General features: G+C 40.2%; 2 protein-coding genes across 13 annotated transcripts in view; one reads left to right on the top strand and one right to left on the bottom strand.

Moving 5' to 3' along the window:
* SERAC1 (serine active site containing 1) overlaps positions 1-7,270 on the top strand; it is a 57,853-nt gene extending 50,583 nt beyond the window's left edge. For all 4 annotated transcript variants that reach the window (XM_003805798.5, XM_008975130.5, XM_063605049.1 and 1 more), the window contains 4 exons: positions 480-577; positions 1,799-1,981; positions 3,180-3,323; positions 5,268-7,270. In XM_003805798.5, the coding sequence (XP_003805846.1) occupies positions 480-577; positions 1,799-1,981; positions 3,180-3,323; positions 5,268-5,404 (562 nt within the window). In that variant the 3' untranslated portion in view covers positions 5,405-7,270. The remainder of the gene's footprint in view (positions 1-479; positions 578-1,798; positions 1,982-3,179; positions 3,324-5,267) is intronic.
* Positions 2,629-23,376, bottom strand: part of SYNJ2 (synaptojanin 2) — a 132,636-nt gene continuing 111,888 nt past the window's right edge. For 5 of the 9 annotated variants that reach the window (XM_034963144.3, XM_014345522.4, XM_063605048.1 and 2 more), the window contains one exon: positions 17,657-21,215. In XM_034963144.3, the coding sequence (XP_034819035.2) occupies positions 20,469-21,215 (747 nt within the window). In that variant the 3' untranslated portion in view covers positions 17,657-20,468. Of the gene's footprint in view, positions 5,804-17,656; positions 21,216-22,791; positions 22,942-23,376 lie in introns of those variants that run through there. The other 4 variants (XM_034963148.3, XM_055114278.2, XM_034963149.3 and 1 more) reach the window with 2 other exon arrangements.

Raw genomic sequence — 23,376 nt, 5'->3', positions numbered from 1 at the left:
TCATTGTCAGGCCTTGGATGAAAAAGGACATCCATATCCTAAGTGTTGGGGGGCAGTTGCAGGGAGACCCAAGTTTGACCTGAAAAAATTGCCTGACACAGGTGCTCCAACAATGTTCATGCCGTAAACGAATGACCTGTTCTGGGCTTAGATATTCCTAATTAGGCCAATGTTAATAAGTTACAAATAGAGAATTAACAATTTCAGGAATTGAGCAGAGAGATCCCAGGCGTGGTGGCTCATGCCTATAATCCTAGTGCTTTGGGAGGCTGAGGTGGGAGGATTCCTTGAGGCCAGGAGTTCAATAAGAGAGAATAGGGGTATTTTATGTTAAGCAGAGAGAATGGGGGTATTTCTTACTCTAAATGTAGTATGTAGCATTGGTCCTGTAGACTAAAGTTCTTAACTCTAAAAATTAGACAGCAAATTGAGGGGATCGATAGCCTTGTGTCATAGCCTGCTGTTTTTGTTTTGTTCAGAAAGTCCATTGCATTCAGAAGCAACGAACTTCTTAGGAAGCTCAGAGCTGCTGGTGTTGGGGATAGGCCAGTGGTTTGGATATCACATAGCATGGGAGGTAAGTGTGGCTTCAACTTTGTGAAGTGGCCATTGTGATGTTATTTTCAGCCACTGTGGCCAACCTAAAGTTATTTTATCTTTCCATTTTACTTAATAGCGGCTCCCTTACCCCCCCGCTAAATTAATCTGTGTAGCTATGGCTAGGACTTTTAAAATTACTACTCTTCTTCCATGCTGTTCCTTTCTCTAGAAAGGGGCAACCTGTTACAAATCATCTAAGAGGGATATGGGTTTGACAGCGTAGTGCTTTCACATAGCGGTAATGAATAAACATGAGAAGCAGCCCATTTCATATACACCCACCTTGTCAACGTGCCTCAGCATTCTTGGGTGGCCCCAGGGGTGCCCCTTTATTCTTCCTGCTCCCCCTCACCATTGCAGAGTCTATGGTCGCTTTAGTGCCCACAGTCCCAGACTCTGGGTGCCTGCTCACACCAGGCCCAGAGCTGCTGAGGTGCAGGTGTGATCAAGTGTCTGTTCTTGGGGTCCTAGTGGTTGCTTATGGAATGGCCTCCCCTGTGTGCGACTCCCCCAGTCCACTTTGAAATTTTCACCACCCACCTTGCAGAAGGCCTTTCTGTAGCCCGTGGCCTAGTTTATCTGATGAAGCACTCAGGATTGCCTCTGAGGTGGGGATTTTTTCTGAGACAAAGGTGGGTGTAGCCCTTCGTGTCCTCAAAGACCTACTGTCATCATCTTTTAGATCTTTGTGTTTCATTATCGGTTCCAAAGCCGGGGCAGGGGGATGGAAGAAAAAAGGTGCCTCCAGAGGAACAGTTCCCATGAAAGCTGTGTTCTCCATGGGGGACTGTGTGCTGTGGAATCGTAGCACCGTCCTGACAGTGTGGTCATCAGCGGGCTGCCATGGCAGGCTGAGAGACCAGCCACACCACGCTCATGTCCTGAGGGAGCTCCCAGCTGGGCATACCTCATGTTCCTGCAGTGGGACAGTAGATCCTGTGAGACGAGGCTCTGCCCTACAAATGAGTTTCTAGAATCTTACCTGTTTGTAGGCTTGCACTATAAGGATCAGGAGTATTATTAAGTGTTTTAAGGCCTTATTTCTTATACTACTGTACAGAGAATTGTTTAAACCATTTTTTTTTTTAAAAGAAAGCATCTCTTTTTATGTATTTCTTGTTTGGCCTTTTCTTTTTTTACAGTAATAAAGGGAAGGAAAAGAGCTTATGCATTGTTTTTTTTCCTTGTCTGTGGCTAGGTCTTCTTGTCAAAAAGATGCTGTTGGAAGCCTCTATGAAGCCAGAAATGAGTACTGTTATCAACAATACCAGGGGAATAATTTTTTATAGTGTCCCTCATCATGGATCACGTTTGGCTGAATACTCTGTTAATATTCGCTATCTTCTCTTCCCCTCGTTGGAAGTCAAAGAACTCAGCAAAGGTAATACTTTCTGTCATAAAGGAAATTGGGGTTATATTAACATCAGTTATACAGAGAAGAAGAAAAAGTTTCTTCCTTGAATATATTATCTCATTTTATAATTTGTATATAATTGTGTTTAGACTATTCATGGAAATTTTGGGTTGGGCTTGATTTTTCTTTGATAACTTCTCATTTTGTTCTTAAGCCATTATTTACTCAAGCATTGCAATAATTTTAATATTATCTTAAATACTTAAAATTAGAAAAATCACATAGTGTTTTGCTTTTAAATATTATTCCAAATTACCAATAAATGGCTTTTTTCCCCCATGAGTGGAGAATCATCAACTGTTAAAATGTAAATGAAACTTTGAGATTGTTAGTATTAATTTTAAAGTACTCTATTTGGTTTGATAAGCAGTTTTCTCTCTGGAACACCTGTTAATCAGAATTTGGATTCCCTGGCTCGAGCCTAAGTATACCAGGTGTCTTTTTGCTCCTATTTTCTCTTTGTTCTACTTTATGGAGAATCTCTTGATTTCTTCTAAATCTTCTGTTGGACTTTCCTTTCGTGGAGTCAGATTGTGTTTTCCGTACGTGCCTTCTTTCCTGTGCCCTGGTGGTTCTGCACTCATGTCCTCTTCTTGTTTTGTGGCTCCTTTATCTTTTCAAATAATTTTAAAGATCCTAAAAGTAGAAGGTTTGTGAGTTCCCTTCTATTCCTCATCTAGCTGTTTTTTTTCTGTGGCCAGCTTTTCTGTTTGCTTATCTGATCCATCTCTTTTAGGTCATAGGCCTATCTATCTGGTGCCTCTTGGTTGCTCTTTCATATGTGAGGGTGAGGGATGGGAAGGGACAGGCATTCTGTGATTGTAGACAGGCTTTGTTGGTGGGAGGCTGGGCTTTGGGGTGGGTGTAGTGGTGTCATCATCACACTGGAGGACCCCTGTGGTCCCACACACCAGACTGCCCTGGGAACTGCTTCCTGCCCCCAGTAATGTGATAAACCCTCTCCTGCTGCTGACCTGTCGATTCTTGGTTTTAGCTTTTTCCTTGAATCTTAATGGCTTCTTGGCAGGGGAGAAAATAAACATGTGTACTCAAGCCACCGTCTTGAATCAGAATTCTAATTTCCTCTCTAAATTTGAAAGATAATGCATTTTATTATGAATTGGGTAAACAACTTGTCACAGTCTTGTTCTGTATAATTTTACAGATTCTCCTGCACTTAAAACACTACAAGATGACTTTCTGGAGTTTGCTAAAGACAAAAACTTCCAGGTGCTGAATTTTGTGGAAACACTACCAACCTACATTGGCAGCATGATTAAGCTCCATGTGGTACCTGTGGAATCAGCAGGTATTCACTCTTTTGAAACTTGTTGGCTGTTAGATGCTTAATTATACCTAGCATTTACTTGTAAAAAGCAATTTTTATATCCAGGTTCTCAGTTTTAAGAGATAGTTTATGAAGATCTAGATTTGATTTCTTTTATTCTTTTCAGCAATAGATTAAAATTTATCTGTAAACATATAACCCGGGTGTTACCTCTCCCTGCCCTTTATGTAACTGATTAGATGAGAAGGGTTAATTGGCTAACTCTAAGTTAGGCATCAACAGTGAACTCTTTTGCAGTAAAGAAAGAAAGCTCTTCTATCAGCTAGATCAAAAGGGGCATTTATTTAATAGACTTAGACTTATATTTACATGCAGAACCCTTAAGAAAATCATCTAAAAGTGTGGAAGCTTTCGTAAATAGAAGATCCATGGGGAATAGTAAAGCTCCAGAAATATTCCAATGGGGAAAACTAGTGTTGAACTACAATCTCTTCATGATCCTGGGGTTGAGGGAAATGGCCAGTGCCCACTCTCTAGTGTCATATAATGTATTATAGATTATTTGAGGGAGGAGCCCAGATCTTAACTCTCTTCATAGACTCCTCTGTTACTCTGTACATACTAGATACCCTGTACATTTCACCACCTGAACTGCTTTTGCCTCACCTGGCCATGTCTTCAGCTTGCCTGTTATCTCTGGGAACCCCTTTCTTACTGCCTCTGAGGCTGGCTTAGGTGCTGTTCTGGTGGTAGCCAGCCACATTGTGGGTCCTTCAGGCTAGGGACAGCATGCATCTGGAGTGCTTGCCAGATGGTTCTTTTGTCTACATAATGAGTTTTGTCCTAATTTCATTATATGCTATCTACATAAAATGAAAAATGTCATACTGTGTAGTAGAACTGAAAAATTTTACCTTAATTAATATGCTGTAGGTTGAGGAGTTACTATTTAGTAGTTGAAGAACTTGAAGAGTTCCAAAGAACAGCTGCCAGATGTTTTTAAAAAGGACTTTGGAAGCTTGAAGCAACAGCATAGTTTTTTGTTTTTATTTTTAAGAGACAGGGTCTCACTTTGTCATCCAGGCTGGAGTTCAGTGGTACAATCATAGCTCATTGCAGCCTCGAACTCCTGGGCTCAAGCGATCCTCCCACTTCAGCCTCCTGAGTAGCTGGGACCACAGGCGCACACCACCACACCTGTCTAATTTTTAAATTTTTTGTATAGATGGGGTCTTGCTGTGTTGCCCAGGCTGGTCTCAAATTCCTGGCCTCAAGCAGTCCTCCTGCGTTGGCCTCCCAAAGTGCTGGGATTACTGGTGTGAGCCACTGTGCCTCGCCCAAAAGCAAAGTTAATATCATGGACCAGCTGCTTGGAGTGGCATAGCCTTGCCCTAATTCTGTCACCAAGAGGCTTTTCTTCCTTCATAACCACCACCTGCATTCCTCACCTAGGTGGCCTCACTAGTACCTCTTATCACTTCCGTGCAAGAGGACTTTGTTAGACCGAAATATCTCAAGCACTAAATCATTTTTACCCTGAAAGTGATCATTGGGATTTAGGTATAGAATGGATCCCATGTGAGACATTCCCATTCATTTCACCAGGAGAAAGGAAGTTTATAATAGAAACTCTGAAGTAACTTAGTAATAACCTGCAGGTGTAAGAAGGTTTTGAATATGCTAGTGCTCAATCTCTGCTTGCTCTGAAATAAGGAAGTAGGCCAGAACACATACGAAAAGTTTATGGAAAGCATAAAACTATGGTTATACTGACTGAGAATCCCTTCCTGCATGTTTCATCAAATGTAGTTTAGCTACAATCAAACTTTAGGTTCCTTTATCTTTTAAGAGTCCCTTGTCACAACCAAAGCAATGTCTAGAACTACCCATTTGGCCTCTTTCAGTATTGTCAAGGGGAAAGCTTATATTTTTACTTAGGTTTATTGACTTTTTTATTTTCTTCAGATTTAGGCATTGGAGATCTAATTCCTGTGGATGTTAACCATTTGAACATTTGTAAGCCAAAGAAAAAGGATGCTTTTTTGTACCAGCGTACTTTACAATTCATCCGTGAAGCTTTAGCCAAAGACCTTGAAAACTAACAGTTGTGCTCTTCCAGTTTTCATATGTGAATTCAGTGCAAGAAACCTGGCGTTCTGTTTCTTCTTTTAAGCTCTAAGCAATCATGCAAACATAGTGATCGTAGCGTCAACATGGTCTGGAGCGTGTTGCAGACTACAGAACATTGTTCTCCCTTCAAGCGCTGTAAAGCACCAACCCGGAAGTGGCAGGCACAGAAGGAAGGGCTGGATTGGGCCCCTTTGGTGTAAAGAAGTGCCTGTGTGCTGCTTTATGGTTCGCAGTGTTGGGCCTGGTGACTGGAGCAAAGCTGCTGTGAGAGAGTGTCCTTTCCCATCTGTGACTTTCCTGGTGCATCCAGGAGGGGCATGGCAGGTTCTGAGGTAACTCAACTTACCATAAAAATGCCATTAAGAGAGTACCTAAAATGGAGAGAAGAATGAACTAGAACATTCAAGACTCTTTTACTTCTGGGTATTGATTTGCTGTACATTTTTAAAGTTTGAGTTTTTAGCTCAGTTCTACCTTTTATCTGACACATTATTACTAGTGTTAACTTTGTTAGACTTATTGTCATGTCTGGGTCAGTTCCTTGTATCTATTTTCGTATTCCTGAGAACAAATCTTTTTCTTAGAAAAATTCTAGCTTATGATAATTCTTTTCAGACTGTAGCTGCCTATGCTTGGAATTTGTCCTAGATAAGGATAAAGTAGCTAATCCATTATTGATCACAGTATGAAATAAAACTATTCTAAGCCATTATATGAATTAGCAATTCTTAGTATCAAGATTCTCAGATTCTCTTTGGCTAAATAAACCTTTCTTCTTCCTTGCTCATTTGGAAGTGGTATTAATTGACCTCTATAGCATGTGAGAAGTAGATAATCATGTCGATGACCTTTTTTTCTTTAGAGTAACAGCATTATTGAGATATAATTTACATACCATAAGATTCACCCTTTTAAATTGTACAATTCATTTTTGTTTTGTTTTGTTTAAGAGACGACAGGGTCTGACTCTGTTGCCCAAGCTGGAGTGCAGTGGCATGATCATAGCTCATTGTAACCTCAAACTCCTGGGCTCAAGAGATCCTTTTGCTTCAGCCTCCCAAGCAGCTAGGACTACAGGCACATGCCGCCACACTTGGGTAATTAAAAAATAAATAAATACTTTTTTGTAGAGACAGGGTCTCACTGTGTTGCCCAGGTCTCAAACTCCTGATCTCAAGCCACCCTCCCAAAATGCTGTGATTATAGGCCAGAGCCATTGTTCCCAGGCTCAATTCATTGGTTTTTAGTATAGTTCACTGAGTTGTGCAACATCATTGCTATTTAATTTCAGGCTATTTCATCATCGCCCAAAGAACCCCATACCCATGAGCAGTCAGTTCCCACCTCTGCTTTCCCAAGCTTGCGGTAAACACTAATCTGTTTTCTGTCTCTATGGATTTGGGAATTTTATGTAAATGGAATCATATAATATGTGGCCCTCTCTGCCTTCTTCCTTCTATTAGCATGTTTTCAAGGTTCATTCATAATATAGCATGTATCAGTACTTCATTTCTTTTTATGGCTGAAATTACTCCATTGTATGATATGCCATGTTTCTTTATCCATTCATCAGCTGATGGACATCTAGGTTCTGTTCATTTTTGTCTAGGTTCTGTTCATTTTTGTCTATGATAAATAATGCTACCATGATCATTTGTGTACAAATTTATGTGTGGATAGATGTTTTTGATTCTCTTGGGTGGAATTGCTGGTCAAATGGTAAGTCTATGCTTAAATTTTGAAGATGGTGAACTTTTGTAGAATGAGATAGTCAAAGCTTAAACTGGAGTATGGCATCTGAAGGTAAATAGCTCATCAATAAACTCGATATCAATTAATTGTTTCATTGTACAACAACCTAGCAAAACCCACTTATTTATTGCTGTAGTAGATACAGCAAATATGACAGTTGCTAACAACGAATATACTACCCGATGTGATAACATGGGGAGAAGGGGTAGATATGTTTAGTATATATATATATATATATTTTTTTTTTTTGAGATAGATAGATAGAGTCTCGCTCTGTCACCAGGCTGGAGTGCAGTGGCACGATCTCGGCTCACTGCAACCTCCGCTTCCCCAGGTTCAAGCGATTCTCCTGCCTCAGCCTCCTGAGTAGCTGGGAATACAGCCATGCACCACCATGCCCAGCTAATTTTTGTATTTTTAGCAGAAACGGGGTTTCACCATGTTGGCCAGGATGGTCTCGATCTCTGGACCTTGTGATCTGCCTGCCTCAGCCTCCCATGGTGCTGGGATTACAGGCGTGAGCCACCACACCTGGCCCTGTTTAGTAAATTTTCTTGTTCTGCTTTCTGTGAACCATGGCAGATAAACCACAGTTGAAACAACTGTTCATTAATTCAGAGTATGGAATGGAAACCCTGTTTCTTAAATTTTTAATAGAACTAATACAGCCGTGCTTTAAAAATAAGATGTGGAAGAGATATCCAATGTATTCCTAACTAAATTAGAATAGTCTGGATAAAATTTATTATACACAAGCAAGATAAACAGAAATGGTATAGCACATAAGCAACACAGTAAAGCAAAATAAACAAGTACAGATGGTCCCCAGCTTAACGATGGTTCAACTCATAATTTTTTGAGTTCACAATGGGTTTATCAGATTGTTAAATGCATTTTTGACTTACAATGGGTTTATAGGGTTGCAGCCCCATCGTAAATCAAGGAGCATCTGTATAAAATGATGGCTGAAGGTACAATTCTAAAAGAAAATATAATCCCTGAACAACAAAAAAGTGATGAAGGAAAAGGTGGAAAGCACTTGAAAATCAAATCAGCACAATTACAGAAGTAGAAAACAGCACATTAAAGAATAGAAATGGGGCTGGGTGTGGTGGCTCACGCCTGTAATCCCAGCACTTTGGGAGGCGAAGGTGGGTGGATCACAAGGTCAGGAGATTGAGACCATCCTGACCAACGTGTTGAAACTCCGTCTCTACTAAAATAAAATAAAAAAAAAAAAAAAAAAAAAAAAAAATTAGGTGTAGTGGCACACACCTGTAATCCCAGCTACTCAGGAGGCTGAGGCAGGGGAATTGCTTGACTCCAGGAGGCAGAGGTTGCAGTGAGCTGAGATCTCGCCACTGCACTCCAGCCTGGGCGACAGAGCAAGACTTCATCTCAAAAAAAAAAAGAAATGGATGAAAATTCTATCAATAGAGAGGTGGCTGGATGGATATGGAACCACAATAGATGCAGAAGCAAAATAAAATAATTAGAAGATAATAGATAAGCTGTTCAATTGTAAAGGCAATAGACAGACAGGCATTGTCAACATCACCTCAAGGAATAGGGACCTATGTGCCTTTCCTGACAAATTTGCTTGTTAATTAAATCCAGACATTTAAAAAAAAGGGAATAAAAATAGCACACTTTAAAATGCAAACAAAAACACTAAAAACAAAAATACTTACGTTAGAAAACAATAATGTTGGAGAGAAAGAATTGTGTGCTCAGCTAAGTTGCCCTTGAAATGGGTACAAAGGTAATGGACCAGCATGCTCAAGCCTGCAAGAATTGGGGAATACTGTGCAGTTCTAGTTTGACCTTCTTAGCCTAAGGTAAGTTTATTAGATAATGACATATAGTATGCCATCATACTATATGTCATTAATATTAAACATAATTTACAAACTATATGACATATAGCATACTGTCATCTAAATATTAAACATTAAAAATATATGTATTCTAGAATATATATTTAATAACCTATATTTAATAAACATGTTTTATATATTCTAGAAATCTATGTGTATATGTATAGTAAAATGCCAGACACTATAATACACATAGAAAGATTTCTAAAATAATGTTTATGATTACTTCTGGGTAGATTTTGGGTGAACTTTTCATACTTTAATGCTTAATTTTATGAGTATTTGTTACTTTTTTCTTTTCTTTTCTTTTTTTTTTTTTTTGAGACAGAGTCTCACTCTTGCCCAAGCTGGAGTGCAATGGTGCGATCTCGGCTTGCTGCAACCTCAGCCTCCTGGGTACAAGCGATTCTCCTGCTTCAGCCTCCCAAGTAGCTAGGATTAAAGGCACCTGCCACCCACACCCGGCTAATTTTTGTATTTTTAGTAGAGATGGGAGTTTCACTGTGTTGGCCAGGCTGGTCTCAAATTCCTGACCTCAAGTGATCCACCCACCTCCGTTTCCAAAAGTGCTGGGATTACAGGCATGAGCCACTGCACCCAGCTGAGTATTTGTTACTTTGATACACAATTTATTTTAAAAAGAAATCTCTGTAACAGTCAAAATCCAAATCATAGCCACTGTGCTCATTGGTCAAGTTATTGCAACATAAGATGGAATATTAGTGAAAAAGGAATCTTAAAAAATAATAACAGGCTTCTGCTTTCAGTAATAGCAGGATAGATCATTTGGATCTAATCTCCCAGTGAGGACAATTAAAGAATCTAGACGAAATGTTTTTAATTGATCAAAGAGCTACAAAGAAAATAATAATGATTTATTGGCAAAAATAAATTATTATTATTATTATGAGACAGAGTCTTGCTCTGTCGCCCAGGCTGGAGTATGCAATCTCGGCTCACTGCAACCTCCATCTTCCGGGTTCAAGCAATTCTCCTGCCTCAGCCTCCCAAGTAGCTGGGATGACAGGCATGTGTTACCATGCCCAGCTGATTTTTGTATTTTTAGTAGAGACAGGGTTTCACCATATTGGTCAGGCTGGTCTCGAACTCCTGACCTCAGGTGATCCCACCACATCGGCCTCCCAAAGTGCTGGGATTATAGGCGTGAGCCACCATACCTGGCCCACTATTTTATCTATAGAAATAGCATCCAGGAGGCCGGGCGTGGTGGCTCATTCCACAGACTGAAGAAGTTAATCCAAAGCAGAGCATATAAAAATAAATCTGCATCTATACAGAGAATAGGGACACTGCAGAAAAGCCAAGACAAGAGGAAGATCTTAAAAGTAGTTAGAGAAAAATGTGTAAAGAACAACAGTTAAAATTGCTGCTGTTGAGAAGTCCTAAGTCAATGGAAGCCGGAAGACATTGGAATGATATTGTCAATGTGCTAAAAGAAAACCACTTCCAATCTAGAATTATACATCCAGTACAAATCATAAACACTTAAAATATTAAGGTGAAATGGACATTTTATATAAAGAAAAAGAGTTTACTGCCAGCAGACCTTCATTAATGGAAGGCAGAAGGCAAATGATCCAGCCAGAGGCACTGGAATTCAAGAAAGAATGTGGAGTGAAAAAAGAGGTAACTACTAGGATAAAGTAAATAAAAATTTTATAAAACATAATATATCAAGTGGGTGTTAAAATGTGTAAAGTTAAAATACACAGCAACTATAGCATATAAGTTGGGGGTGGGTAAATGGAGTTAAGTGCTCCAAGGTTGTTGCGTTATTTACGAGGAAGGTAAAACAATGATTATCACTAGACTTTGAGAATTTAATGATACGTATTTTGTTTCTAAGATAACCAATAATAGACAAAAAATAGTGTATATAATGAATTCCAAACTAGGAGAGAAGAAAAAGGGGAATAAAAAAAAAATCTTAAGGCACAAACAGAGGGGAAAAGAAATAAGGAACAGATGGTACTAAGAGAAAGCACAAAATGGCATGGCAAATGAAAACCCAAATATAGTAATAATTGCATTAAATGTAAATGAACTAAATGCCCCAGTTAAAAGATAGTGTGTCAGACTGGATAAGAAATAACACCCTACTATATGTGTTTATAAGAGACCCACCTGACACAATCAAGTGAAAAAAGAGGCACAAATTGCCAATATTAGGAAGGAAGAGGAAATATCACTACAATGCACACATTACAAGATAAGAGAATATTAATAGATACTTTCAGGCCAATATTACTCAATTTTTAATAGAAAACTCCAAGGAAAATACAGCTTACCCAAGTTGCCTATGAAATAGAAAACTTTTATAGTCCTATTCCTATAAAAGGAATAGAATAAGTGGTTTTAAAATCTCACAAACTATAGGCCCAAGTGAATTCAATGTACTGTTCCTTACTGGTCAGGAAGGACTAGCCATATTTATGACTTAGAGATTATCAGTATATTCTTACTGCTGAAAATCATCAGAGAACATTTATGACCTATATTTCATGTATTAAAATTAGCTTAGAACGAACCTAGACAGAACTTGACTGGTGAGTGCTACCGAAAGTTTAAGGAGGAAATAGTTCCAATATTATCAAGTTTTCCCAGTTAATAGAAAAAGAGTGTAGTCCCCAGCTCATTTTATGAGGTTAACAAAACTCTGATACCAAAACCATTCAAGGACAGTATAAAAAAGGGAAAGTTACAAGCCGTTCTCATGGATGTAGCTGCAAAAATCCCAAGCAAAAATATTGACAAATTAAAGCCAGCAATACTTAAGGGGGTAAAATAATCTCCCCAAGTTGGAGTTACACAATGAATGCAAGGTTTGCTTAGCACTGAAAAATTGATCAACGTAATTCACCAAACAAAAGGAAAAATCATAATCATTGCAATACACACAAAATATCTGATAAAATTCAATCACTATTCATGCAAAAGATAAACTTAGCAAGCCAGGAAGAGAATTTTCTCAATAAAGGATATTAAAAGAAAAAAACAACAACAGTAAACATCATACTTAGTGGTAAAAATATTAACATCTTCCCTCTGAGAACAGGAATAACACAAGAATGCCTACCAGCAGCATTTTTAACATCGTCCTAAATGTCCTAGCCAACTCTGTAAGGCAAGAAAAAGACACAAAGATACAAGGATGAGAAAGGAATAAACAAAATTCATTGTTTGCTAATATGATTATTTACATAGAAAATCCAAAAAAACCACAGATACCATGTTTTATCAATTCCAAGACACATTTTACAATATTTGAACATCTCTGTAATTGGGCTGCATCTCACAATAGATACTGAGTCTTAGTTGGAAGCCGTCTTAAGAATGATGGTACATAAATGGTGTGTCTGATAATTGATGGTATACTAGGTGTATCAAAATACAGTAAATTGTTAGAATTTTGAGAGTTTGGCAAGGTTGCTGATGCATTCAATATAAAAAGTCTGTAAGTATACTAGTAAAAAATAGCAAATGAATTTTAAGATAAGTATTGTCTGTTAGATATAATAATGACATTAAGGTTATGAAAGAAAATGTTGGAGATACACGTTGAAAGTACCGAGGAATCAAGTATGATAGCAGAATTGCTTTGAAATATTTCAGCAAAGGAAAAATATATAAAGCAAATATAGCAAAGTGTTATTACTGTTAAATCCCAGGTGACAGATATGCGAGGGTCCAGGCTATTCCCTCTGATTTAATGTATGTCTGAAACTTTTTACAAGTTAAAAACTAAGAAACATCAAGGAAAACCTTAAATGAAGAGATGTGATGGGTTCTTGGACTGAAGACTCAATACCGTAAAGCTGTCTATTCTATTCCATGCAATCCCAAAAATTCCAACAGGTTTTTAAAAAATGAAACTTCAATTGATTTTAAAATTGATCTAAAAATACAAAGACTCAAAAATAGCCAAGATACTCTTAAAGAAAAAGAATATGGTGAGAGTGCTTATCAGATAACAAAGTTAAATGAAATAAGGCAACGTTGTATTGGCACACGGATAGACAAGCAGGCCAATGCTACAGAACACGGAGAGCCCAGAAAGTCTACATTCTGGAACAGCTGTATGAGCTGCTCAGGGAAACCTCTCCCACAGAAAGACATCTATTAAACTGGTCAAAATTAGCAAAAGCAATCATTCAATGTCTCTAGAGATTGACCAAAAGGCTGACAACAAATTGTGAAACATTTATTCAGCAAGATCTAAGGAATCTTGGTAGGAGCAAGGCGAGGGCATCACTTTGGAACTAGAACTAGAGCCTTCACCATCCCCCACAGATCTGCCTTGCACAAAGACCTGTTCCAGCAGGTAGAGTGTAATTGACAGCAAATCAATTTTTCTCTCTCTCTCTCTCTCACACACACACACAATTTTGTACCCTATGACTAAAAAAAAAAAAATTATATTGATGAAACCACTTTGCAAATCAATCCTCCACATGGCCACATCGAACGTTAACACATTTTTAAAAGTAGATGGTTTTCTAGGTCATAGTCTCAGGTCACAGGCCAATAAAATTAGGGCTAAGTAATTTAAAATGCCAAAAAAAAAAAAAAAACCCAAGATCAAAAATAAAAACAAAAAACCCTTAACTATTTGGAAATTATACAGTCTCCTAAATAACCAATGGATCAAAGAGAACGCAACGACAAATTACAATCTAGCAATTAATGACAAGGAGAAAATTTCATTCCAAAATGTATAGGGTGCAGTTAAAGCTAAAATCAAGGGAAAATGTATAACTTTAATTAAATATCTTTATTATTAACTATGAAAGACCAAAAATGAAAACCCAGTTCTACTATTAAGATTAGGAAAAGAACAAAAGTAAAAGTACAAAACAGATCCAAGTTAAAAATTAATGAAAGATGTTTAAAAATGCAAAGAAAAAATATATTTTTAGACAGTCTCACTCTGTCACCCAGGATGGAGTGCAGTGGCACAATCTTGGCTCACTGCAGCCTCCACCTCCTGGGTTCAAGTGATTCTTGTACCTCAGCCTCCCAAGTAGCTGGGATTACAGGCATGCACCACCATGCCTGGCTAATTTTTGTATTTGTAGTAGAGATAGGTTTTTCCCATATTTGGCCAGGCTGATCTTGAACTCCTGACCTCAAGTGATCTGCCTGCCTCGGCCTCCCAAAGTACTAAGATTACAGGTCTGAACCACTGCACTGGCCAAAGAAAAATATTTTTAAACACAATACAGAGGGAGCTGGGCATGGTGGCTCGCACCTGTAGTCCCAGCACTTTGGGAGGCCAAGGGGGGAGGATTGCTCGAGGCCAGGAGTTCGAGACCAGCCTGGGCAACATGGTAAAACCCTGTCTCTACAAAAAATACAAAAAACTAGCCAGGCATGGTGGCAAGCCCCTATAGTTTCAGCTACTTGGGACCTGAGGTGGGAGTATTGCTGGAGCCCAGGAGGTCAAGGCTACTGTGAGCTATGATCATGCCACTGCACTCCAGCCTGGGTGACAGAGTGAGATCCTGTCTCTAAAAAGAAAACAATAGAAAGGATATATAAATCCCAAAGTTGTTCTTTGAAAATGTCAATAAAATTGAATAACCCCTTGAGAAACCTAATTCGGGAAGCAAGAGCAATGGTTTATTACTTAACAAATGGTCATTGTATAGGCGTCCCTCAGGAAGAAGCTGTTGGGTCCACTTCATACCATTTCTAAACTATATTCCAGATGCTTTGAAGAGCTGCTATTATCCCAGGCAAAGCCTATAACCTTAACCATTCTACCACACAGATTTATTCAGATATTTCTACAAACAACTTCTTCTGTTATACACAGAATAAAATCCTAAACTATAGGTCCTCTGAAATTATCTTTACCATTGACTAACATCCTTTCTATTAATCGACTCTGTTACTTTTCAAATTCTTAATCCTCTTTCTGCTCTGCAAAAAGACAATGTCAAGAGAATCAAAAGACAAGCCACAGACTCAGAGAAAATATTTACAAAAGATGTATCTGATAAAGGACTGTTATCCAAAATGTATGAAGAACGCTTAAAACTCAACAGTAAGAAAATGAACTTTATCCATTTAAAAACTGGGCCAAATATATGAACAGATACCTCACCAAAGAAGACACACAGATGGCAAACATACGAGATGTTCAATATCATGTCATTAGGAAATTGCAAATTAAGACATCACAACATACCTGTTAGAATGGCCAAAATCCCAAAATGCTGTCAGCACCAGATGCTGGTGAGGATGTGGAGCAACAGGAACTCTCATTCACTGCTGGGGGGAATGCAAAATGGTACTGCCACTTGCGAAGACAGTTTGGCAGTTTCTTACAGACATACTCTTACCATATGATCCAGCAATTACACTCCTTCATATTTACCCAAATGAATTGAAAACTTATGTCCACACAAAAACATGCACACAGATGTTTATAGCAGCTTTATTCATAATTGCCAAAACTTGAAGGCAACTAAGGTGTCTTTCAGTAGGAGAATGGATAAACTGGTACGTCCAGACAATGGATTATATTCAGCACTGAAAAAAAAGAGCTATCCACTCATGAAAAGACTACATACTGTGTGATTCCAACTCTATGACATTCAGGAAAGGGAAAAACCATGGAGACAGTAAAAGATAAGTGGTTGCCAGGGATTGAGAGGAAGGAGGGATGAATAGGTGGGGCCCAGAGGATTTTTACGGTAGTGAAACTCCTCTGCATGATAATGCAATGGTGGATCCATGTCATTATACACTTGTCCAAGCCCATAGAATGTGCAACACCAAAAGTGAACCCTAAACTATGGACTTGGGAGGATGATGTACCAATGCAGTCAATTGATTGAAACAAATGTACCAGTCTGGTGGGGGGAAGTCAATAGTGGAGGAGGCTGTGCATGTGTTGGGGTAGGGAGGATATGGAAACTCTACTTTCTGGGCAATTTTGCCGTGAACATAAAACAGCTCTGAAAATATAATTAATTAAAAAAATAGTTCAAAATTCCTTTTTGAGACGGAGTCTCACTCTGTCGCCCAGGATGGAGTGCAGTCGCGCGATCTCAGCTCACTGCAAGCTCCGCCTCCTGGGTTCACGCCATTCTCCTGCCTCAGCCTCCCGAGTAGCTGGGACTACAGGTGCCCACCACCATGCCCGGCTAATTTTTTGTATTTTTAGTAGAGACAGGGTTTCACCGTGTTAGCCAGGATGGTCTCGATCTCCTGACCTCGTGATCCGCCTGCCTCGGCCTCCCAAAGTGCTGGGATTACAGGCATGAGCCACCGTGCCTGGCCCAAAATTCTTAATACTCTTCTACCAAATCTTCCCTGTCTGTTCACAATTACTCTCTCATTTATACTCATTTATTTATTTGAGACAGAGTCACACTCTGGCTGGAGTGCAGTGGTGCAATCTCGGCTCGCTGCAACCTCTGCCTCCTGGGCTTAAAGGGATTCTCCTGCCTCAGCCTCCTGAGGATTACAGGTGTGCGCCACCTCTCCCAGCTAATTTTCATATTTTTAGTAGAGACAGGGTTTCACCATGTTGGCCAGGCTGGTCTCAAACACCCGGCGGCCTCAGGTGATCCACCCGCCTTGGCCTCCCAAAATGTTGAGATTACAGGCGTGAGCCACCGTGCCTGGCCTCATTTGTACTCTTATTACCTCATTGAGATAAAGGCAAACAATTTGCCTTGGATGAGAGTGCGTTTTAAACCTATCTCCCCTAGTCCCTTGAAAAGGAAGTTTCTGCAACTGGCTGTCAGATTTAGTAAATTCAATATGCCTCCTTACTGGTCAGGAAGGACTAGCCATATTTATTAGAGATTTATTCTTATTCCTGAAAATCATCAGAGAACACTTATGATCTATATTGTATTAATTAGCTTAGAGCAAACCTAGACAGAACTTGAAGTGTTTACTTCCGTCTCCTGCTTCTATGCTGTAATGGACTCAAGCTAGCAGTTCAGTTTTTATAAGTTTGCTATAAAATCGTACAGAAAATGAATTCTAGCATCTCTAAGTAGCATAAAGTTATTATATGTTATGGCAGTATTCCCTGCTAGCAGCATTCAAGTCATAAATTCTTAACCAGATGATTACTTTTCTGGTTTTTGAACTTAATTTAATAGTTAAAAAAAGAACCGGTTGGGCGCAGTGGCTCACACCTGTAATCTCAGCACTTTGAGAGGCCTAGGCAGGCGGATCACAAGGTCAGGAGTTTGAGACCAGCCTGGCCAATATGGTGAAACCCCGTCTCTACTAAAAATACAAAAAAATTAGCCAGGCATGGTGGGACATGCCTGTAAGCCCAGCTATTCAGGAGACTGAGGCAGGAGAATTGCTTGAACCCGGGTTGCTCACTGCAGGTTGCAGTGAGCAAGATCGCACCACTGCACTCCACCCTGGGTGACAGAGTGAGACTGTCTCCAAAAAAAAACAAAATCAAAAAAAAAAACAAAAAACCAAAACCCAAAACTCAAGAGGAATTACTAAATAACTAGTAATTACATTTGATCCAGAACAGAAGGTAGCCAAAGATATTCTAAGGTTCTCTTCATATCTGAAAAGAAATAAACCCAATTTAAAAAAAGACAAAAACATTTAATAGGTATCATGTACAATTTCAGTACAAATTTTCACTTCAAAAAATATTACAGGATTTTATTAATCACTAGTCCCCCAATAATCTTTGCAGCTTTCCTTCCCAATGAAATGACTTCATTATAAAGTGAACGCTTTGATACATTACTTTGTTTATACTTACACACACATCAGGGAGAATTTTATTATGTGCCTTGAACTTCAACAACGTTAAACCGTTACAGGAATTGCTTAAGCTGATGTCCTAATTCAATCATTAACCAAAACATATTTTAAGAATAGGCAAGAAGTCTGAGAAGATGGTGATGTAAAAGGGACTAGGCTTGGGGTCAGAGAGACAATGGTGAGTTGTGAAGTACCTAAACCAGTCTGCGTGAACTGCACCATGTTAGAGAATAGCAGGAACAAAATAAGCTACAAGGTCACAATAAGAAGCCCTGGATGGTAGCATCAAAGACGAAACATTTAAAAAACCACAGAATGAAATCCCCCAAGATGGCAGCTGCTCATTGTCAAGATTATTTAATCAACTCTGCTGCTGACCTGGGAATCCTACCAACTAGTAAGCATTGATTTTAAAAATAAATGAGGCAATTCCAATTGTCCTTTTTTTTTTTTTTAAGAGAATTCTGGTATGAGAACCATACCTACTACCAACTCCAAATCCAATCTATGTTGTTCACTAAATTTGACAGCCATGATCAAATAATATTTAACTCTTAAACTCCTCGTAACTTTTTTGTGATTCACCTCCCCCGGTCAACACAATTCTGTGTGTTTTTACTTACGGTCAGACTCTGAAGAGCTACTTAGGAGATGAGCACATATTTTAACAAAAATTTTATTCTCTGTCCCATTTATTTGCTATCTGGAACGAAGAGAAAACCTAAAAATGAGATCTATTTCCAGCACTGCAAGCAACTTTGGAGGAGCTTACTTTTCCCCTGCTTCTTTGACTGGTTGTTACATTTATCTGTTTTCAAATTTATCTCCTTTTTGGTGAGAAAAGAGGTTATAGGGAAAAGAGCATTTGAATGAATTCTTCAATTTCATTTCATTTATGACTCTGGCTGTTAATAGCGATGTGCATCTTGGCAAATCAGCTTCTCCAAGGAACCCATCTTGCTCTCTCCCCCAAACTCTGTTAAGGACCATTCTGTTTATTTCTTGTGTTTGTTACGGAGGTAAAAATCATATAAAGCACGTAAATGCCACCAACGGCATCCTGATCACCTAAACACCGCCTTTTATGACTGGTCAACTATGCATCTTATCTGTCTAGCTCTGTGGGTCACGGATTCTTTTTTTTTTTTTTTATCCTTTTCCAGGTATTAGTTTTCAGATGAAAAGAGATACGTGTTGTAACTTTTGTTTTGATGGCCAGATTTAAGTAATCTGCAATATATCTTGATAGTGACAATGAAAACTAATTATGAAATTCCAGATGTCTAATTGGTAACAAGACAGTGGCATAGCCCAGGCAAGATGATCCTTACTATCCTAGCGGTCAGCTTTTAGGACAGACATCCCCCAGTCACGTAAGGGATGACACTTGATCACTGCTGTGCGAGCCTCCGTACGAGGCTCCCAGATACAACAGGCGGTACAGTAAGATTTCACTACTGAACTTCTTATTAAATAGCGAAAACACGGTATCTGCTCCAAATGGATTCCAGACCTTGTAACATTACTTTAAAAATGTAAAGCACTATGGTAACGTCTTTTTCAATTATTGAATAGGTGAGAAGTGCTGTCAGAAACGTGGGAAAAATGTATAGGCAAAAAATATAGACAAACATATAGACAAGCAAACCCAGAAACACTGGCCTGGTGATTCTTATATGCAGGGACACATAGCACTTTCCATCCCAAAGCTCCAGCCGGACAGACGAGGCTGAAACACTCTCCATATTCTAACAATGAGAATATCGCGTATCAGCAAGAGTTTTCGCACTGTGTGCTTTTATGTGGTATGCGTGGAATATAAGCGGAACAAAGGATCCGTGAGGTTTCATTTAATAAGGACTAGATGGTGGATAAAAATTGGTTTCAGTAGCACACCATGGCTCAGGATTATAGTAATTGATAGGGCATGCAATGTCTAAGACATGGCACAGGAGCCTTCAGCTAGTTTAAGCTAAGGTTAAGCTAACGGTGTATGCCACCGGCTCCCTCGGGATTCACGCATCATCAAGGTTAACGCACATGTACACACTTAAACATGAAGGCTCATGGGAATGTACAGTCTAGTCATTAGGTTGACCTATTTGGCTGCTTCCGACTCTGATTTTTTGTAACCTTGTTTAAGTGGGCCAGAACAGCTACTAATGGTCACAACGACCTCTTTCTCTAATCCTTACTTTATACATCAACCTTCAGGTGGCTCCCCAAAATGTTATACCAAATCTGTAAAATGCAAATAAAACAAAAGACAAATCTCCACCACGTACAACATGAACTGAACAGCCATTTAAAAATTCAATGGGTGAGAACTTCTTGGACCTCATTGGCTAGATTCCTTTCTTAAAATCCATACGCCAAATTTAACAGGAAGGTTCCCATTCCTTGAAGAGCAAACTTCAGATGTACAAGCCTTGAGTGAAATATATTTTGGTGGCTGAGTAACCATCTTACTGAATAAGAGACACGATTTTTGTAAACTACACGAGAGTGACAGATGCACAAACGTTTTGGCCAGTGTGCCTTTAAATAGATGTCTCTTCTGGTGGAGCGATGCCTAGAGGGAGGAAGGTATGCATTCTATAGGACTGCAGCCTTCAAAGCCGCTCAGTCATGTTTTTGCCAGTGGGTCAAACACCTGCAGTGCTGTCCTCTTGTCTTGGTCACTGATTGTCACCCAGTGACCTAAGGTTTTGTGTTCATGATCTGGTGGCAGCTCTGCCTTGGCAGCTGAAGCGCCAGCTGACACTGGGTCTATGGGATCTCTTTTGGGGCTCCTGGTTCCTGAGTCCAAAGGGTCTGAGCTCTTAGAAAGCCAAGTGTTATTCAACAGTTTAGGGTGGTGAAGAAGGTTCCAGAAGGGGTCCTGATAATCACCAAGAAGTGGGGCTGCCTCTGGCTTCATCGCTTTGGTGCCATCGCTGTCGGGGCTTGTAGCAGATGAAGTGCTGAGAAAGTCCCCTTGTGGGAAGACGGTGCCCGTGGCAGGTGGGTGCCCAGAGGGCCTGTCACTGCTATTGTAAGTGAGGCCCTGGAGGAGCTGGCTGTTGCTCTGCAGGACCTGCAGGTGGAAGGCTGCGGGGGCTGACTTCTTCCTCCTCGGGGGTACCTTGGGCACAAGAGGTGGCGCCTCCAGAGGTGGTGGCACAGAGGCTCCTGCCCCAGGAGGGGCTTCATCTGATGCTGGCTTCCTGTGGCTTGGCCTCTCTGCAGCTTTCCCAGGCTGAAATGTTCTTGGTTTGGGAACAGGAGGGACTCGAGGGGCTGTCACGACAGGAGGGGCCTCAACGCTTGTCTCCGGGGGCCCGATTGTAAAATGGACAGTCTGTTGCTCAAACTGTTCTTCCGGTGACAGGGGCTGAGAAAAGGTGGGACAAAGAGTGTAAATAAGAAGCCAATAACTAGGCAGCTGAGGATCGGAGAACAGAGTGGCCAGCAGAGAACAGAGATGAGACCAAGCTGACATTCTAGCAAATTCGAGATTTGAGAATGTGTGGGGTGCCAGAAATGTGACCAGGTAAGAAAAAGAAAAAGCACAGGAGAAACACACATTTATCAGGTCACACCAGCAGGTCCAATGAAAACGAGTGGAAAATTTAAAACCAGGGCCACAGTAAATAATCAGACAAACTTTTCTTTGTCCTTTAGGAAATGGGGTGATGCTCTTCCTTTATTGAAAGCAAACCTCTCTGAAAACACTCTTTGAAGTTGCAACCTGGGCTGATTCATGGTCTGTATCATGCTAGGGTGAAGTAACTTGTGTTACAACATAAGCTAACTGAAGGACTAATGGATATACTTTCTCCTTGAATTTTTTTTTTTTTTTTTGAGAAGGAGTCTCGCCCTGTCCCCCAGGCTGGAGTGCAATGGCGCAATCTCAGCTCACTGTAACCTCCGCCTCCCAGGTTCAAGCGATTCTCCTGCTTCAGCCTCCCGAGTAGCTGGGATTGCAGGCGCCTGCCACCATGCCTGGCTAATTTTTGTATTTTTTAGTAGAGACGGGGTTTCACCATGTTGGTCAGGCTGGTCTCGAACTCCTGACCTCAGGTGATCCACCCGCCTCAGCCTCCCAAAGTGCTGGGATTACAGGCGTGAGCCACCGCGCCCAGCTCCTTGAATCTTTTATACTTAAATATTGGTAAAGAATGGAAACCTTGACACTGCCTTGGTTCTGGTTCAAATCTATCACAAAGAAAACAACTGCACAGGCAAAATGAAGCTTTTGTTCAGAAAAGGTGATCAGTAGACTAGTTAAACATTGGCGTTTCAGTGTTTCTTTGGTTCTTTAGAAAACAAACTAAAAAAAAAGAAAGTCTCTTTTCCAACAGCCTTTTAACTTTAACTCCTGTGCAGCAGGTTGGGAAAATGAATCTATTTCTGCTCCTGGCTTTTACAAGAAAAGACAAAGCAGGTGGTCCCCGACTTACAATGGTTCCACTGAGGATTTTCCACTTCACCCTAGTGCACAAGCGCTAATGTTCCGTAGAAAGCATACTTTGAATTTTGAAGTTTGATCTTTTATTTTTATTATTATAAAATAGGCTGTGTTAGATGGGTGTTTTTTTTTTTTTTTTTCCCAGCCGTAGGCTAATGTATGTGTTCTGAGTGTGTTCAAGGTCAGCGAGACCATGACGTTTGCTAGGTTAGGTGTATGAGATGCAGTTTTGACACGCTATTTTTCAACTTACGATGGGTTTATTGGGATGTAACCCCATTTTAAGTCGAGGAGCATCTGAACAGGGAAGAGGCGGAGGAAAAAGGTCCACTTTGTAAGGAAGCATGGACAAGGGACGACGGATGGCAATGAGCCAATGTGGGACAGAAGAGCAACCCAGGAAATACAAAGCAAGCGCTGTCAAGAGTGAAGCCGAAGCCCCCCTCACACTCTCTAGGGGGGAAGCAGCATCGTGCTGTGATGACCAGGAAGGGATTACCGAGGGTCCGTTACTAGAACACTGAGATCAAACGGAAGATCCAGATGTGTCTACAGATGCCAGTCTTTGGGCTGCTACTGTCCTTACAAACTCATGTCTTTGAAGCAGTAAGCAAGGCTGAGAAGCTTGAGAGCGAGAGCAAAAAACAATCTGCAAGAAAAGTGGCAAGAAAAGCTGTGGAACCTCTCGTAGGCTGAGGCCGCACGAGAGCATGTGAACATGGCGAATCTGGGAATCGGTTACTGTTTTCCTAATGCCTTGAAACCATGTGCACACAACACAGACCACACGCAAATGGGCGGTACCAGAACACGTGGGGAAAAGCATCCCACTATGGTTCCCTCTGGGGACTCAAAACACTTAGGAAGCATAATACCTCCAACCTGTTCTCGTCACACTGACAATGTGCCAGACAGTGGACTCCTCGTTCTTCTCAGCCAGAGCCAAGACACAGTAGGATATGAGGGAAGAAGCAGTTGTCAAAACTTTCCCCAAAGACACACCTGTGTCTGGGACTCATGAACGTGAGGATGTCCATAGGGAACTAGATTTTTATCTGTGAGACGCAAATCTGTTTTTTGTTTT

This window comes from Pan paniscus, chromosome 5 (assembly GCF_029289425.2).
Source record: "Pan paniscus chromosome 5, NHGRI_mPanPan1-v2.0_pri, whole genome shotgun sequence".
Lineage (NCBI taxonomy): Eukaryota > Metazoa > Chordata > Mammalia > Primates > Hominidae > Pan > Pan paniscus.
The sequence above is the reverse complement of the archived record's forward strand: the minus strand, read 5'-3'. Positions and strand labels throughout refer to the sequence as shown.